Source organism: Bombus terrestris, chromosome 2 (assembly GCF_910591885.1).
Source record: "Bombus terrestris chromosome 2, iyBomTerr1.2, whole genome shotgun sequence".
NCBI classification, from domain to species: domain Eukaryota; kingdom Metazoa; phylum Arthropoda; class Insecta; order Hymenoptera; family Apidae; genus Bombus; species Bombus terrestris.
In genome coordinates this window covers 17,121,865-17,140,122 of record NC_063270.1, presented here as the reverse complement: position 1 = coordinate 17,140,122, position 18,258 = coordinate 17,121,865, and the positions used below count along the sequence as shown (strand labels likewise).

At 45.5% G+C, this 18,258-nt stretch overlaps 1 protein-coding gene and 1 long non-coding RNA gene across 2 annotated transcripts in view; one reads left to right on the top strand and one right to left on the bottom strand.

Annotated features, from left to right (window-relative positions):
• LOC125387174 overlaps positions 1-16,392 on the top strand; it is a 90,026-nt gene extending 73,634 nt beyond the window's left edge. Inside the window, exons 2-3 of the long non-coding RNA XR_007227731.1 lie at positions 3,238-3,415; positions 13,462-16,392. This is a non-coding gene — a long non-coding RNA (uncharacterized LOC125387174). The remainder of the gene's footprint in view (positions 1-3,237; positions 3,416-13,461) is intronic.
• The window catches only part of LOC100650676 (homeobox protein SIX3), a 52,364-nt gene extending 34,519 nt beyond the window's left edge, over positions 1-17,845 (bottom strand). Inside the window, exon 1 of the mRNA XM_003393983.4 lies at positions 16,405-17,845. Coding sequence (XP_003394031.1) covers positions 16,405-17,048 — 644 coding nt within the window. The 5' untranslated portion in view covers positions 17,049-17,845. The remainder of the gene's footprint in view (positions 1-16,404) is intronic.
• Positions 17,846-18,258: the final 413 nt, after the last annotated feature.

Sequence of the window (18,258 nt, the reverse complement as noted above, 5' to 3'; positions counted from 1 at the left end):
GGCCGCGTTAAAGAGGATTAAAGATTCATCGACCCAAGTGGCGTCCTATAAATTCTACGCGGTAACGTAATCATTCCGTGGCGGCTTATTTTATCGCGTCAGATTATTCTCACGCTGCGTACGTAAGCGCGATCGTAGCCTCTTATTTGCAATTGAAAATCACTGTCGTGGACGTTCGATACTTTCGTCTGCTTTTACGTTTATACTTTGGTGTTATAGCTTTTTGCCTCGTTGGTAGGAATACGTAGATTTCCAAGAAAGATCCAAGTTTAACGTTAAGCTTCGAGAGCAGAATGAAACGTGCAGTCACACGCGAAAGCTTTCGTATATACGTCCTACGAGAAGACCATTTTTATTTAAATTAATACAACGCCGTAAGATTTTATTTCTGAAGATATAACGTGAAACGTATGGTTCGCTTGTGCTTGGTAACTATATGTATATCGGTCGCAAAGATGTTAACACGTAGTTGCAGCTACCTTTTTTTGTAAAATTTTGCGCACATTTTGTACGATCGTTCACTTGAGGAATTCTTAGCGAGATATCGTCGAGTTGGTCGCTCGATTGGACGCTATATTTACGCAAGATCGCATCGGTACACTACGAGGGTGGTGAAAAGAAAAGCGACGTGGCACAGTGAAGTGTGAAAAAGAGAAAAACAAAACACACTCGGAGGACCAGCTCCGAATCGAGTGTCACTTGTCTTCGACGCATCGAACATCCCCCTGGGCGCTCGTCGAGTGCGTTCACCAAGGGGGAGAAGCGGTCAAATCGATACAGTGTTTTGTTTTAAGTGACGTTAAAAGGATCGGACGAGACAAAACACACACACACACCAGGGGTAAACCACCCCCATCGTCCAACTGCTCGTGTCGCAATTTTTTTGACACGTTCTTTCCTTCTTATCGATGAGCCATTGTCCTTCCATATATTATATTTTTTAGATTTTTAGACATGTATATATATGTATATTTATATGCATATGTCTAAAAGTCTCACTGATTTTCCCTGCTTCCGACGTTTTCCACATTTCTATCGGCGCGATTCACCGTCGGTGCACCAGGTTGAATCGCAGAAAAATTTCAACAAGTTCGCCGAACGGTTAAAGCGTCCATAAGAGTAAATCTCCGACATTTGTATCGCGGCCAGGGGCTTTGTTTAATAAAACCGCGCAACGAAACATCGATGATTTGATTGCGTAGAGTCAGGTTGGGGCGGTTTTTTCGCGCGTTGCGCACGTCCATTGGCACACCGAATCGAAAAGAACCACGGGACATTAAGTATGAATGAACTCGTCCATATAAAATATGCAGGCACGCGTGGAACGCGAAATCCCGCGCAATTTACCCGGTCGGTACGCTGCCGTCCTCTCTTTTGTATCGGCATCAACTCGTATAATACCATTGATAATTTTTTCAATTTATAAAACGTTACACACAAAATACAGAGAGAGCGAGAGAGAGAGAGAGAGAGAGAGACGGGGTAACGCGTTGCCTTCGGTGGTTCGACGGGGGCGGTCGATCAAAGCACCGTGGCATTGTGACGAGAAACACGAATTCCTGGTCTGGAAACGAGTGTTTTAACAACTCCCTCCCTCGCGGACCCCCCGTTGCCCGGACCCGGGCTCTCTCAAAATCTATTTTCATCGTCGGACAGATGTAACTTCGCTCTCTCGCTGGCAGCGACGCGTGCATCGATCGTCAGATGTCTCTCCCGTGAGCCCTCTCCGAGCCCCTCGTTCTCTCTCTTCAATCTGCAGTCAATTGTTTCCAGCTAAACTGTTTGCCTTTCAGTCGGCACCCTTTTGCCGCACGGCACCGTCTATTTGCTCCGTTTAATGTGGCGCGCTTTCGAGACTCGCCCGAATTTTCCAACGACAGAGTAACAGAGATGGATTCAGCGAGGGAGAGAGGCTGTCGTCGAGTTCCATCGAGGGGGTGAACAGTCGAACGCAAGAAACTTTTCGCCAGGGAACGCGAAAGGAGGCTCGTGTAGCGAATTTCGCCGGTATTTCCGTGGAATCGTGTGAAAAAATCTTTACCAGTACAAATTGAGCGAATCTTAAGATACTGGAACGATAGACCAAAGTCATGGATAAGGAAAGAGAAGGAAAGTTTTGTTTTAGACGAGCCAGTTAATGCTGAGTTTCGAGTGGTGGAATTTACAGTCGAGTTCCTTGAGCGTAATTTCAATTATGAGGACCGTGAGAGTCCTTTTAAATGGATATAATAGGTGATCGCTTGATATAGAGGCGACATAACAACGATCGTAATAACGAAAGTGTATAGAAGTTCTCGACTTTGGTCTCGTTCAACGAGCGCTCCTATTTATCAAAAGTAGTAACAGGTAGGAACCTTATTGCGTACGCTATCGCAATCGATGTTACGTATTCATCGGCGAATCAGTATCGAGTTTTGATCTTTAACTTCGAACGATGAAAGGATTCTGACGGAATTCGGATACGCCGATCCTCCTTCAAACTCAGAAACTGCCGTAATCTCTGGCTTTCTTCAGAAGTAAAATTACCATTGAAGCGTAGAATATATATATCGAATCATAGATGAGACAAAGAAGAAGTTGAAAAGTAGAAGGAACGTTGAGGTAAATGTACAAAATGCCAAGGAGGATATTCTTAAGAACATTAAAAGGTCGTTACCCTCCACGCGTAATTTCTTTTCAACGTTAAATAGTTGGATACTCTGCTACCGTCTCTCGTATTTCTACCAAGAACTTCTATTCTGGTCACAAAGTATTTCCATTAAAACGCACGGAAATTCAGCGTAAAATCACTCTTTTATACGGAACAGGGTATAAAGACTCGATAACTTCGAAGCAACCACGGTTTCGTTCCTTTTTCCCTTGTTTTTAAGGGTTCAACCGCGTTTACGACGCGTATAGAGCGTATAAAGCTGCAGACTGGTTTCACCGGTGTTTGTTATTCATTAGTTTTTTAACGTCTGCAGGGGAACCGGCCGCGTAATTACGCCTATAAGTTCCACGTCTTGTACTCTAGCTGGGGCACGATGAAATTAAGACGGTACCGCGATAGGTTTTCAATTCGAAAACAATTAATCACCACCGCCTCCCGCGCGTCCGTGCCTTATATCCAGTAACGGCTTAATTATAAAACAATCACGCTCAAGCCGGGGCACCGGGTACACGTAAAAGGCGATCGAGACGCGAACGAGCCTCTCGCTGGAATATGTGCTAAATCATCTGCTGGTCGTTTGTTGGCAGGTACAGGGGCCGCCTCCTGGTGTAACTATCAGCCGTGGGGCCAAGAAACGAGAGACGATGCCTTCGATACTTCGACGATATAATCCGCTCTCGTTTTCCTTTGATCCATCTTCGACGAATCGGTGAAACAGTTGGAACAGCCTTCTACTTCGTTGTCAAGTTCGCAAGAATTAGATCGGTAAGTGAATGTGGATGAAAATTTTATTTCCTTCTTCTACGACGTTATTTTTGTATATTCCGCTGTTCTCTTTTTTTTTCAATCAAAAATTTAGCTAAAAATTACAGGAGAGTACGACGAATCGAATCGTTGATGTATTTTTCCTCAATTTCTATCGAACCTTTGCTTGGAAAATAAAATTTCCACTCCTATCTTAGAAAATTCTTATGACTCAAAAGTTGATTAAAATTTCTGACAAAGGTTTCTGACAAAACTACCTTTGAAATGTTCTTGCGTGTAATGCGGCTACTCCGGATCAATATTTTCCGTTTGCTACAGTCGCTTTACTTTTACAAGATTCATAAATTACGCGTTGTTGCGAGTACTATCGTCGCGATCTTCTTACGACGTTCGACGCGATACATACAAATTTCCACGATAGAAAGTTGGTCCATCGCTAGTACCAAAGTTTCACAAAAGAGAAATCGATCGTCCTCGAGAGATCATAGACCACCGGTTCCAGCAGAGTTAAGTTACAAATCCTCGAGTCAAGCGTATCCACCATATTCCACCTATCCTGACAAAAGCGAATAACCCTGGCCGGACCCACGCATCGATCCACGTAAATCAATCTTCGCGAGCCACTCTACAGCGCGACGTTTCCAAAAATCCTCCTATACGGTTCATCGATCTATCCGATCTTTCCTCCGGTAACCAAAGTCGCCGGCCCTTTATGTACGCGTCGCACCACCGATCCCAAGCAGGAAGGTGGACACACGACGAAATACTATTCGATGGAAAGTTCTAAAAAAGCGCTGCCGACGATCCTGCGGATGGGTCTTCCCGAGGTGGGCCCTGGTAATCAAGATGATCGATATCTTATACAGTGCCTGCTTGTACTCTGCCTCTTCTCTTCTCCAATCTTCTTCTTATTCTTCTTCTTCGTCGTCTTCTTCTCGTCTTCATTCATGCTCAAGGAATTCCTTCTGTTTACGAGTTCCTGAAGATCGCGGACCCCCCTGGCCGCTAACCGTCTCGTGGTCAGATTGTCAGCCGCTTAATTAACCGTGAAACGAGCGAGGGGTAGTCGGACACCATAGACGAGACCGCACGATGGCAGGATATTCGATACACCCCCGAACTCTCTCTTGCTGGAACAGCAACGCGTGGAAAGAGGAAAAAGAGATTGGAATTGAGAGAGAGGGCAGTAACGATGGAAGGAGGAGAGTGGACGAGGTTCGCCTCTCTATACAAGGTAGTCCTTGAAGAGCAACGTAGGTAGGTTGCTTCAACCAGGTAACCGGACACCCTGATCACGGACCGCTGGAACTCTATATCACAGGTGGTAGTGGCTGCGTACGAAGGTCCTCTGACTGTCAAAGAGATGCTCTTTTTTTATTCCCTTCTAAGAAGCACTTTTCTCTCTTCTGGATTCGTTACGGTAATCGAGTGTATTAAGAAACTCGCGGTAAGGATCGAACGATGATGCGTGTTCGTTAGTTTTGATTCGAATTATCAAATTTGATCTACCGGTGATGTCTACCATTTTCATAGAGGTTTTTCGTAAAGTAATGTCATTTTCTTTCATTTCATTCGCGCGTTCGTGCGATATCAACGCGACAGTAAGAAATTAATGCGGTTGAAAGAAACGTAGATAAATTTGCAACACATTCCGAGATACAAGAGTCCTGCCATGATTTACTAGTAAGTAGTGTTTTACATTTATCGCGAAGATCGAAGGAAAGAATCGACACGAGAGAGAACTAAGGATTTGCGCAGCCTATCGTTTGTCCTGATTTTTCTACGACTAAACATCCCAACACAAATTTTTGCCTTTCTATCAAAGTTCCATCGGTATCGATTAATTTTCTGGCATAGTACGGAACGCGTTAAGGCTCTACGATGATCCCGACTTCGCAAGTAGCAAGTTTCCTAGTTGGCGACCCGACTCCGTAACCCACCACTGCCGGTGACGTTAATTGATTCGTAGCTCGATCGATTAGCGTAATACCGGCCCCCGACTTGATTCGCGCTCGTCACGTTTACCAAGCGACGAAACACACGGCTTGCGAAACTCTGGACGAAATCAAACGGGAACCCTCGAGGGAGTAGGCAGAGATTTTGCAAATGACCTTGGCTGTCTCGTATCGAAGCAGGATATCGTTAATTATCCGACGAGCACGTTATTGCAGCACGCGTGTAATGAACAGTGTCAGGTGATCGAAGCTCGTTTCAGTGGATCGGTTGGCAGCGTTGAGGCCAGCCAACAACACGAGGTATATCCTTGTGCGTCGGCACCCCTTTCCGAGTTACTTAATATCATGCGATACCATGCCGGTGATTCATTGCTCGTTACGCGTTCTTCGACACCTGCCTAGGCGCGGGCAACCGGATTTCAAAGGATCCCAGCGAAGCTGCAGCAGTGCAACGTCGTTGTTAAAGAGGAGAAGTCGATGAACTGGCCGTCGATCGGCTCTACAACCCGACGATTTTAAATTCGATTCACGCGATGGAATTTTATATTTCATTTCCACCGTCTGACGAACGGCTTCGAATAGATTACCAGACTCGAGTTGGTTCGAGTGGTTATTTATGCGATCGAGCGTATCGCACAGTGTGGCTTAAAAGCATCTCTATACTGGGAAAAATGTAACAGCTGTGAAGAATGGTAAAACTCTATGGTGTTCAATGGAAACAGTGACCCGTAATGGATAACAACAATAATGGCATAATTATGCACACGTAAGTATCTGAAAGGCACAGCAAATTGATTCCTCGATCTCACTGTCTACATACGCGAACAATGTTCGATTCTTCGGAAACAAATGACTCGTGATTTTCGTAATTTCATAGATAATGCCGCCACCTCTAAACTAAATTTCATTTCGAAGCTGCTTAATTTATGAACTTCGTCGATGTAGCTTCTGCAGAAATTAATACGCGTTACCGTAGTATTTGTTTCGCTTATTCGCACTCTATCATTCAACGCACTCTAGCATTCATTCAACACACACAGGATGTACTTGAGACGTAAACGATCTACGAATATCTTTTCCACCCTGCACGCAATTCTGTCCCCTAACGCGAAACCAATTTTCTCGAGACACGTGTCAGCCGACCAAACATCGCAATTAAAAATGTCCCGTTACCATGTGCAACGCTCCTCGTATACATTTTTTTAGCGAACCAGGGTTAGAGTCTGGTAAGTTGGAGCAGCAACGCGACAGGCTAAGGAAGGTGGAGTCAGTCGGGACCACCGTACGCCGGCACAGATCCTCGGAAGGGAGGCTCGTTCGCGACTGCGTTTCATCGCTATATTTCATTTCCAGGTCCTGTGAACAAAGCGGTATCGAGAGAAAGGGTATCGGTTACCTCATGAGCCCCTTCACGTATCTCGAGTACTCTTTTCAACGCCTTCCACGATCCCTCCCGCTCAAAATCCTCTTCTCTTTTCTTTTCCTTCTCTCTCAGCCTCTCTCTTTCATCTTATTCTCCCTCTTTCTCCTTGCCGCGAGTCTTCCTCTCGTTCGCCACCGACAATCCGGCATCTTTCGCTGTCTTCCTTGCACGGCACCTCGCCACGGCAACCCGGCTGGTACGCTGCTTCTTTTCAGCGCGCATAATACGCTCCTTTAGCTCCCTAATGAGCGGCAATTACGGTGTCTCTACGACTAACGATCAGCGACGATCGATGATCCCTCTCGCGGAGGGAGAGCACGCCCTCCGTGAACCGGTGGTCATTTGTTCGCGGGGAACAAAACAAAGGAAACTGGAAGGAGTGTGTACGCGCGAGCGTGTAACGCGTTGTTGAATGAACCGATGAGGTCGCACGTGTGTGATCATCGTCCTCCGTTGGCCCGGCAAACGACGTAGGACGATGGATCGAAGGCGTGAGCGATGACCGATCACGATCCCAACGTCAGACGGATGAACACAGGAGAGTAGGTGAAACAAAGGGAAACCTGACTCGTCTCGAGCTTTCGTATAATCTTGTCAGGGAAAGGATCGCGTTCTCGCGTATTACGTTAGAGGCTGACGTTGTGGAATCACAAAGGAAGTAGCGGCCTACGATGCACCGGTGTAATTGAATTAGTTTCAGGACGTTGGAAGCGCGTCTTATCGCCGTCGATCGTGAATTAAATGCCAAAAATTACAAAAGCGTAATTATTTTGGAGTTGCATGCGAAGAATGGAAAATCATGTAGATTAGTTTGTTTCGTGAGAATGACGCCAGTCACATTATGTAGAAGCCAAGTTGATTATCTCTATCGAGCACGACGTTTTGATTTTAGAAATGTTAAACAATCAACGTCGTACGATCCGATGTCCGCGAGACAGTCGCTGAAATTCGCTGAGACGTGTCATTTTCGATACTTAGTTATTTGATCGATCGCTGTGATATCAAAGATAAGTTCGATGCCACGAACTGCTGGTTCGTTAAAATACTAAATGCGCTGTGCCAAAGATAATTCACAAGGCGTGCGTATATATACATTTTTCACATTTTTCCAAGGAATTAAAAAAAAAAAAAGAAGACAAGAGAATGGATCAACCTGTGTTCGAAACGGCTGCCACGTAGATGGACGGTGGAGGAAAGTTAATCCACGAAAGATCTCTGAATGAGTTATCGAAGGTCGATCGTCTCCATTAACGAAATATCGTTAGTTCAAGTAGAATTAACCTTTGTATGAATGACAAAGCGTTCGTTGCGCTCCGTTTGCCGTTTAATATTAGCTCTGCGATTAAACGCGTCACGTGAACGAATTATTTATATCTCGCTTCACCAGTCGATAATTCCCAACCATATCTTCTTCAATCGCCTGCGTACACGCGTGAGGAAAATCTCTTTTCTCAAATCCTTTCCTATCGACGCTCCACCATTATCCTTTCACCGATACTATATAATCGATGATATCATAAACGCGTAAAGTAAAACGAAGATCAATCGAAACGATTTCAATTCCATTGGGATACAACTATCGAAATCAACATTTTCCCTCGAAACGACCACGTTACACTGCGAGTATAGGTTTTCGTCACGAAACGAGATCGTCGAACAAGTCTCTCGTATCTAGCAAGGACAAAGGTTCTGGGATGCTGTCCAAGGCATTAACTGCAGGATACTGGACGGTGGGAAGAGGGTGAGTCTGTGCACGGAACGGGAGAAATTGCCGGATGCACATCACCCGAACGATTCCGTGTCCGAATCGATATCACCGTACGAATTAGTAGCTTGCGGTCCAATATCTCACCCTAATATTTGGGCCGCCCTCCTCGTCCAGAATGTTCATGCCCCCCCTCCTCCTGCCCTCTCTCACCTTCCTTCGTACGTTTCTATATCCGCGTTCGTGCACACACGGCACGCGTGCTGTGCACGAAGGGGAACCCCCATGGTGATGGCGTGAAAACAGTCACCAGGCTCGAGTTCGCCTGTGCCCTGCTCGACGAAACAAAAAGCGACCGTCACGGAAACAAGTGACAGCGGAACACCGTGTCGCGTCAATTACCAGCTCCTACTACAAGCTTTTTTCTATTTCTGTTATTGGTGCACCTAATTACACGTCAATATGTCTCGAACGGAAGATCGGCGATGAAAGGACCACGGAAGGGACGTTCGAAACTACATGTTCGGGGCGATCCGTGTGTCAGAGAAGAATTAGGGTTACGGAGAAGGCGGCGCTGCGACGATTTGTCAGGAGATTTGTAGGGTGTCTTGTGGTTTTGGTGATGAAGAATTTTGTGGTGAAAAGGCGGTGTGTGAGTGCGTCTAGAAAAGGTAAATAGTCTTGTTGGTATTTTATATACGATGAAAATTTGTACGGTGGTTTGTGGTTGCGGATGAAGAAACTTTGTGGCCACGTAACAACGACGGTACATTAAGAATATCGAATGAATGAAATATAATAATACGTGGTTAAACAATAAGAAAGAAGCGAGCTCACCTATAAACCACTGATAAACTGCAACGAGGCTAATCGTTCGAGCTTTGAAAAATTATATCCTGATCATACATTCTGATACTTTCGGTAGCTACCAGGTCTATCTAATCTTATATGTAACGCAGTGTATAATAGCAGTTGGACTGCTAATTACAGCGTGCTACGTGTTTCTAACGCAACGTTTCTAAATTCAAAGCATGTGATCGTAGAATATAATCGTTTAATACGATGAGATGAGAGATGTGACTTTGAAACTGTGAAAATCAACGAACGATCCATAGAGTGGAAATATGATTCAGATTGACGCGATAGAATGGAGGAAATATTAATGAACATTAACGCTAAGAGGGTAACCGGTGTTAGAAAGAGCGAGAAAACGCATTGGAGGGCGCTATGGTAGAAAGAAAAAAATACGATTAGCGATAAGAAGAGGTGGAAGATTTGTGGAGGGCTGCCTCGTGAATCCTTAACGAGCACTGTCAAGGGTGCCGCGGAGCGTGACAATTAACAGCGTCGCTAATGCGATCGCGTTTTGGCTGCCATTTAATTACGACGCATACCAGTCGTGCGTTCCTCTCCTCTCCTCTCCTCTCCTCTCCTCTCCTCTCCTCTCCTCTACTCTGGTCTTATTAATTCATCGTTTTTCCTGCGGTTTCGTTCACGCGGCGCGGGCCGCGCGAGAACACGAATTTCTCGTGATTCGACCGTGCCACCGTCGCACCATCAATCACGTTACATCGTGACAGGCTTTTGACAAAAAGCTGCCACGCGAATTCCGTGGCCACCCTGAGAGAGAGGCTGTTGGCCAGTAATACCCAGGCGTTTCTTTTCCATGGCTTCCTGAATATCGCTCAGAATGTCGAAATACGGAATCATTAGTAACCGGCCGTGGACGATCCGCAAGCGAGATCATCGCTTCTCTCTCCCGTCTTTCTGCATCGTTGCTGGCCATGGTAATCTATCACGAAGGGCTCGTGCGAGCAGGTGTCATGGCAGTCTGCCGCTAATGATCCTGGACATCCAACGTGGAATTAATCATTGCCTTTGTCTCTCCCGTGCTTTTTGCCATCGTCGTACGCGATGCCGCGCTCCTTTTCGGCTCTTGCTTTTCCATCGCGCGCAATTCGCCTGTTGCTCTCCTCTCTCCTTTCCTCCGAGCTTCCTTCGGTCATTATCATCGTTAATTTCTCGCTCGTCAACCGTCCACCGATTTCCGACGTTCCTTAAACGATCGACTCTTTGCCTGTATCTCAGATAGGCAAAACATTTTGCTTCCAACAAGCGACCTTTCCCTTCCTGGAGCCGTGGTTGCCAACTACAAGCACGGCTGCGGCCAGAAAGTTGAAATTGAATAGGTACTGCATCAACCAAGTATATATCGAAACCAACAATGTCCATGGGATCATTTAGAGAAGGCTAGTGGAATAGGTTAATTCGAGCAAGGGTTAGAAACATGGATGATTTTGCCGCGTAGATGGCCCGCCGCTTTTCAACCGGAATTCTGTTCGTTTCGTCAGACAGCTGTCGTTCTATCCAAAGAAGAATGGGTCCGAAGACGCCAGCGACAAGACGTTCCTTTTTTCTTTCGTTTCTCTTTTCCCTTTCTCTCTCTCTCTCTCTCTCTCTTTTTCTTTCTCTCTGCTTGTATCACGGAGCAAGATTGCGCAACGTGTGCGCCGATGACATTCGCGTCTTCTTGTATTCCTTTCTCGTTTAGGGTCATCAAGATAACGGAGGAGATGCGACTGATGCACGGTCACGACTGAACGAGCTAACAGGTATTCTCGCGATAATGATTGCCGCGAAGGCTCACTGCAGGAAACGGCGCGCGGCCGTAAATCCTGCGGCCACTCTTTACGCTGCTTATTGAAAATTAAAGTGGAATTCTTTGCCGTTTACGCGCCGGCGAATCAACGGCATTATCTCAATCGTTCGCTAATCGAAATCCCTCTCCCGTCGATGCGATTCGGAGAAAAAGGATCGCGGCGAAAGAAATTTTCATTAAGAAAAATAATCGTCCGGAAACATGCACGCGTTTGTAACGAGCAATCTCTTCCCTCCTCCCTCCTCTCCCATCCCCTTGCCCCTTCGTCGAGTCGTGTTGCGATAAAGAGAAAAGGAACAACACTTGCGCGTTGAGAATTCGACGAGGCGACCACAAAGAAAGAAAAGTAAGTAGCACCCCACAGATCCTGATGGAACAGAAACAGAAAGGAAAGAGGAAAAGAGAGGAGAGAGAGAGAGAGAGAGAGAGAGAGAGAACGAGAGTGGAGGGTGGAGTGAACGAGGTGGCAACCAGACAGGATCTGCGTGGAAACGCAAACAGCGCCGGTCTCTAATACACCGGGGACTTTATCAAAATCTGATAACTTCAGAAGCGAAGGCAACAGCGAAAGAGGAGAGAGGTGAAACACGCTCGAGCTAAGCCACCCCCGAAAAGCCGGCTACGCGGAGGGTTGTTGAGGTGGTTATCCCCTCTACTTCCTACTGACATCCCTATGAAAAGCCTTGCCACTCCTGTTAGCTCTCCTTCGATATAACGTGTATACGTACGATATGAAAATTTACGCTCGAGGAACGCGTTTATATACCGAGGGAATCCCTTGGTATCGCGAATACCTTCGAAAATGCAACGTTATTTTCTTTAAGTTAATATGTAAATACTAGAAGAATCCTAGAATCATCGTACTTTCGTCGCGGATACACGTGTACGACCGAAAGAAATCGGTAGAAAGAAATCAATTCAATAATTCCTAGCAAACTCGAATTTCGACGTTTCCAACTCCCGATCATGCTATAGACTGCCAATTTCCAAGCTAGTATATGCTACTGTTAAATCCATACTGTATCATCATTTGATATACTTTTTCCACGCGATCTGATTTCCGCGATTACATTTTCAATAGCGTTTGACAACGACAGAACGATTCTCCTTGCTTGACGCATATGTTGCGTCACTGGTAAATCAGATAGACATTGCATGACGCACATAGTACGTCACCGGTTCCAAATGAATTAAATATCAGCAACAATGCCAGTCTGAAAATCTTCCTTTGCCCGTAAACAATTTGTCATATGAATAATTCGCTGAAAATACGCGACAATCTCGGTTCGAATACGAAGTTGGCGATCTGCAAGTTGCCGCAACGTAGCGCGGTTTAGAACGTGACCGATTGCTCGCATATAGCAGAGTACCAGCAGACGGAACGTACGTGTCCCAGCCTCGTCCTCGTAATATATAACTCGTACATAGAGATGAGCATACGTCGTCGTTTCTCGTATCACGTACTTATACAGATTCGGTCATGTACGTATGAAGAAACACACACACACACACAAACATTCGCGCAGACACGTAGATAGAGTTCAGACAAGGTACATAGGTATATGCAAGTACGTGCGAGCACGGAGATTGCTCCGGGGCTTTCGGGGTTGAGCATATTGAATAACTCGCTCGCTGGACCGCGAAAATATACCGCGAGGCTGCTAGTATGCGGATCGACGTTCCTGAAAGGACCTTGCAGGATCCTCGGGGCGGGCACTGTATCCTGTCTACAGTGTCTACCTAACCCACCCTGAGCGAAATGACGACGACTATACCCAACGTTGGAGGAGACCTGGACGCCTGTATTACCTCCGTGCCCGATGCTGAAAATGCATCACTAAGGGAATTTCGCGTTGCGATAGCATTGTGCCGACGAAACGATCGCACGTGTGTGTGTGTGTATACATATACATATACATATATACACACACAACATACGTACATACGTAAACGCAACAAGATCATCTTTTCGTGTTCCCTTTTACCCCGTACACCGACAAAATCCTGTTAGGAATAACGCGTTTTAATCGTTTCTCCGATTCGAGGAACTAAATCTAAAATCGATGATGGATTCTTGTGGTATTTTAGATCGTGGATCTGTTTTGTATGGTTATTGGCTGTTTCAAGAGGGTTTACGGGTAATTCTTGCGGTGAAAAATGTTGCGCTCGGATGTTTCGAGCGCCAGTGAATGACAAATGGGAATGGGGGCAGAGGGAGAAAAAAAAAGGAGAGGAAGGGATAACTGCGATATAGAAGTATTTTGTACGGACGTCGAGTTCAATACACGAATCGATGTTTTTTAGCGAAGCAGTCGAAGCTTTTGGTACGCGTCGGATCCGCGATGTGGATACGTAAGGGATGAGGAGGAGGATTCGTCCGGGGGATTCGCAGGATTACGTGCAGGAAAAATGTGGCTCCAGGCCAGAAACGGAATGTCGTTACGCTGGGGTAACGATAGGTACGGGTAAGGCCATTGTCGAATAACCTGACTAGACTACACAGCTTCTATCACCGGAAAAGTAAAAAGAAATGGTCATCCAGGCATTTACGATCCTCGGAGGTCATTCCTTTGCAAATTCATAACGAATCAAAGATCTTCTTTCTGTTTTCTAAGCTCTTTGCTGTCGTTAATTAAAGTAATTTCATGTCGTTCAACTCTTTCGATTTAAAAATCGAAACAAACGAATTGCATTTCCAATCCTCTTCAAACGTTTATCGAATATTCAACGTTGTTGCGCGAATCGTTTTATGTTACAAACTATTAGAGACTAGTTGCTACGAAAATGACGTGGAAGTTTGAAATTTAAAATAAGAAATAAAAATTGTACCGTTTGAAAGTTGACGTCTGAAGTTTCAAAACTCGATATTCGAAGCACGAAATTTGAAATTTGAGAAAACCTTACTACAGCCACTGATGCCAATTAATGCCGCAAAAGTAACGTCTGACCTGCAATTACTTTCTCTACTTTGAAACGCAGTACGCTCGAATAACCGGGCAGTGTATACACGTTGAATGTAATTTCGAGACTACTAATTGAAGAAAAATCATCGCTATCGAATACCCGGAGAACGATGCAAGCGATTCGAAGACCGGGTATCCAAATGCAAATTCCGAAATTACTAGAATTCGTAGGAAGCTGAAGCTGTAAGGAAACGATCTGGATGCAGAGTAAAGACAGCGCAAGACTGAAACGTGTAATCTTTTTCCCGTTGTGCGGCCTCATCAAGATCAATTAGACCAGTATAGTCTGACGATCCTCGGTCGTTAACGATATATCAATTACAGCATAGACGTAGGTAATAACTATTAATGACTTCATTCAGGGCACAGTAATTACAGATGTCCGAGCACGACCAAGAATCTGGGTCGACGCGATTCTGAACTAGCGAATCTACTAGCTGTCGACATAGAAAAAAAAAGAAGAAGAAAGTACGAATTCGCGGTTCCACGTGCGAGTAAAACAAACTTTTATCCTACATCGCAGCGAATCTTCGAGTTTATTAATAGTTTCTGGAAAAGATAGAATTGAACGCGTCTCTTATAGCGTACCGCTCTTTAAAATGATTTTTCCATCGTAAGGCTAGAAGTAATTTGAAACATTAAACGTGTTTTCAATTTCTTCTTCGACTCCGAAGATGCGCGCCGCGTAAGAATGTCAAAATGCATGCTTGTACGCTTTCGTTACGCCAAAGGGGATTCAATTTTTCAAACATTTGAACCTTTACGCTGTCATAAAATACTCGTGGACACGTGTGAAGCATATGCAAACTTATGTACACGAGGCACACAAAGTTTGTAAAACGTTTTTCGAAGGACCTTTTCTAAAGTCGTAAATCAAAGAGAAATTTAGGTGCGTCCCTAGAGGTTTTCTAATGTCAGAAATACAGAGAAACTTAGTTGAAGCTCCAGGTACAGACTGTGGGGAAAACCAACCTTAGGATGCTATAACGGAAACAATGTTGACACTGTTCAGTCACGACAAGTAATCGTACAATATTGCCACCAGGCGTTGCCCAAGAGCCGAGGTGCTTCGAATCGGAACGACAGGTTGTGCAGCTGCTTTTTCTACGATCGACGCCCGAACGTCGACCTCTTAGCGACGATCAGTCGTGACTAATCGAGATTGGAGCGGATTATCACGTTTCTTTCTTTTATTTTAGTAGCGGTAGAACAGTCGAAAGCGCCTCGACAGTTACGGCGCGATTCTACTTGGTAATCCGTTAGATGATCTGTCCGTATCAACCGTTCTGTATCATATATCCTGGGACGTTAATATTAAATTTTTAATTTCCTAAGAAAATTCTAGCTCGTAGAATAAAACAAACCAACTTTATAACCGTTAATTTACGATTACTTAAATGTTGGCAAATAATTTAATTGGCGATAGAAATCGCCGGATGAAATATCCATTAATGATACAAGAAGATGTTGAAAGATAGATCTGGTTATATCATTCGATAGCTCGTTTCATATCCTGTTTGAAACAGGAGAGCGCCACGAAATTGACTGGGACGGTGTTCAGAGTCGATTTGGGCAGGACTCGTCTATGCAGAGGACGTATCGTGGGACGAAAGGAGAGGAAAGCATCGACGAAATACAATTTGAAAGACGTAATTCGAAAATCGTTGTACGCCCGACGGCAGCGACCCTCCGTCGGACGTCAAAATGAAATTACGCGACCCTCGACGCGGGGACCTTGGGACCGGCACAAAGGCTCGTTTGCCGAGGACACAGCACAACAATCTGACTAAAGGGACCTAAACCACTAATCGTTTCGCGATTAACTTCCATTAAACGCTACTTAATGAACAAAACTTTCGCGTCCTGCGACTAACCGCAATCGTTCGCGTATAGAAACGCAACGTATAAGAATTTGTTAATCGACTTCCCATTTATTATAAAATAAACCTTCTCACTGGTTAAATTAAATTCCGTCAGATCAAACGTTGCACTCGTGATCCCGTGACTAATAATAGTAACGTGAAATAGATCACAATATATGTATATATACAATATATATATATTCTTCTCAATAAGCTTAATATATTCTTCTTCGTTCTACGATATAGTAAAACATTGTCTCTTAGAAACTTAAAAGGTAATTGCGTCGATCGAAGGAATTATTTCTTGTTCTATTAATAACTCGTTGTTCGTAGTTTCTTTAACCGAGAAACAATTAACCCAGGATGACAGTTGTTTCAATCAGCAAACGATGTATCGACAAAGAAGAATATAATAAATGTACCTATTTTTCGCAGCAGCAGCCCGATCCCTTTGCCTTCTGTTCTTGAACCAATTTCCAACTTGGGTCGGCGTGAGCCCCGTGGCAGCAGCCAATTCTCTCTTTTTCCCGGGATTCGGATACGGATCCTGAAGATACCATTCTCTCAGCAACGATCTGGTTCTCTCCTTGAAGCAATGGGTCTTCTGTTCTCCGTCCCAGATCGTCCTCGGCAACGGAAATTTCTTTCGAACTCTGTACTTATCCACCGGACCCAGTGGTCTTCCACGAAGCTTCTCAGCTTCTTGATAATGCGCCTCCAGCCACATCGCCTGAAGTTTACCATGAGAGTCCTTGGTGAACTTGTGCCTCTCCAGTATGGCGTACAATTCTCTATAGTGGCCCGAATGAAACGCGACGATCGCTCTAGCTCTCAGTACGGCCTCGCTTTGATTCAACTCTTGGATGTTTGGATGAGCTACCGGCAGGCTCCAGAGGAATCTCGCCAGTCTCTCGATATCGCCGCTTTCCTCGAGGGTCTCGCAGACGGTGGCAACCTGGCCGACGGTGAACGATAACGTTGGCAATGCAAAAACAGGAGCCGGTACGATCGGACCATTGGTCGTGGGCGCTGTGGCACCGGTACCCGCTGGTGCAACAGCCGACATCTCTTTTGGTTGCCCTTCTACGATCCACTAATTTCGTGTGCTCTAAGACACTGATAACCTTTTCAATACATCGATTTTGCTCACACGTAACTAACGATTCCACTCGGTAACCTAAGAAACTCTCCGATTCGGTTTGTGTTTACTTTTGGCGCTTTTCATCCTGTTGTCTCGACTCGAATCTTACTCAACTTCTTAGCTGCTCGATCACTCTTATAGAACTCTCGACCATCGAGATAGAACTCACTTCACGAATAGTTTGCACTGAATATACTCTTTCAACCGATTTGACACAAAATGTTCACCAATTTCTAATGACACGAACGGTACTGTTTTTTCTTCAATGTTTCTGCAACGAAAAACGATGCATCGTTTACGCAATACGGTTTGGCGAGAAATACGAGTTTTTCCTTTCCAGAAATACGAAGCGTTCGCAGGACAGTTTCGGGTAACATTCGGGAACGGTCGGTTCGCAACGAATGAACCATTGGTTGCCGTCCGCTGCTTCGTCTCTCGCTGACTGAATCTCACCCCCGAGCGCTATCCGTCAGATGAACCCCGGTGCAAGTAACATTTTCCAAGTAGATATCCTACGGGGTCACATCGAACGCAATAGCACACGTTGACGTTCTTCTCAGCCGTGGGGATATCACGCGAGGCCGCTGTTGCCTGGATCGTATCGTATAGCAAACTGGTTTCGTTTACAAGCCGGCATCTCGGCACCGGCCCTACCCAGCATGATACGTTTGTACGCGCCCGTTACAACCGGGTAGTCCCGCCGACTCTTGCGACCTACCTCTACATCTCTCTTTCGCTTCCTCCCTCTCTCTCTCCTACTTCCACTCTCGTGTCCTCGTCCTTTCTCCCTGCCTCCAGCTTCGAAACGCCAACAGAGGGGTAGCTGGAGAAAAAGAGACGGCTATACCGATGCTCGGGGGGCCAATGTACAAGCCACGCCCATCAGCCAAACTGCGATTGGCCGGATCCCATCCACGTTACCATGGTAACCTTTCTTCAACCTTCCGTAACCAGCGTCCGTGTTCACGTGTGTGTCCGTTTAATTATCCCTTCCACGTGCTATCCAGCACCACACCGTTCGCACCCCACCAAAACCTTTCCGCAATCCACATCGCTCCCACTCTCTGTCTATTCCTTCGATCATCCCCTTCGCTCCTCGTGCCGTAACCCATACCCCTGCCAACGATCCGCGAAT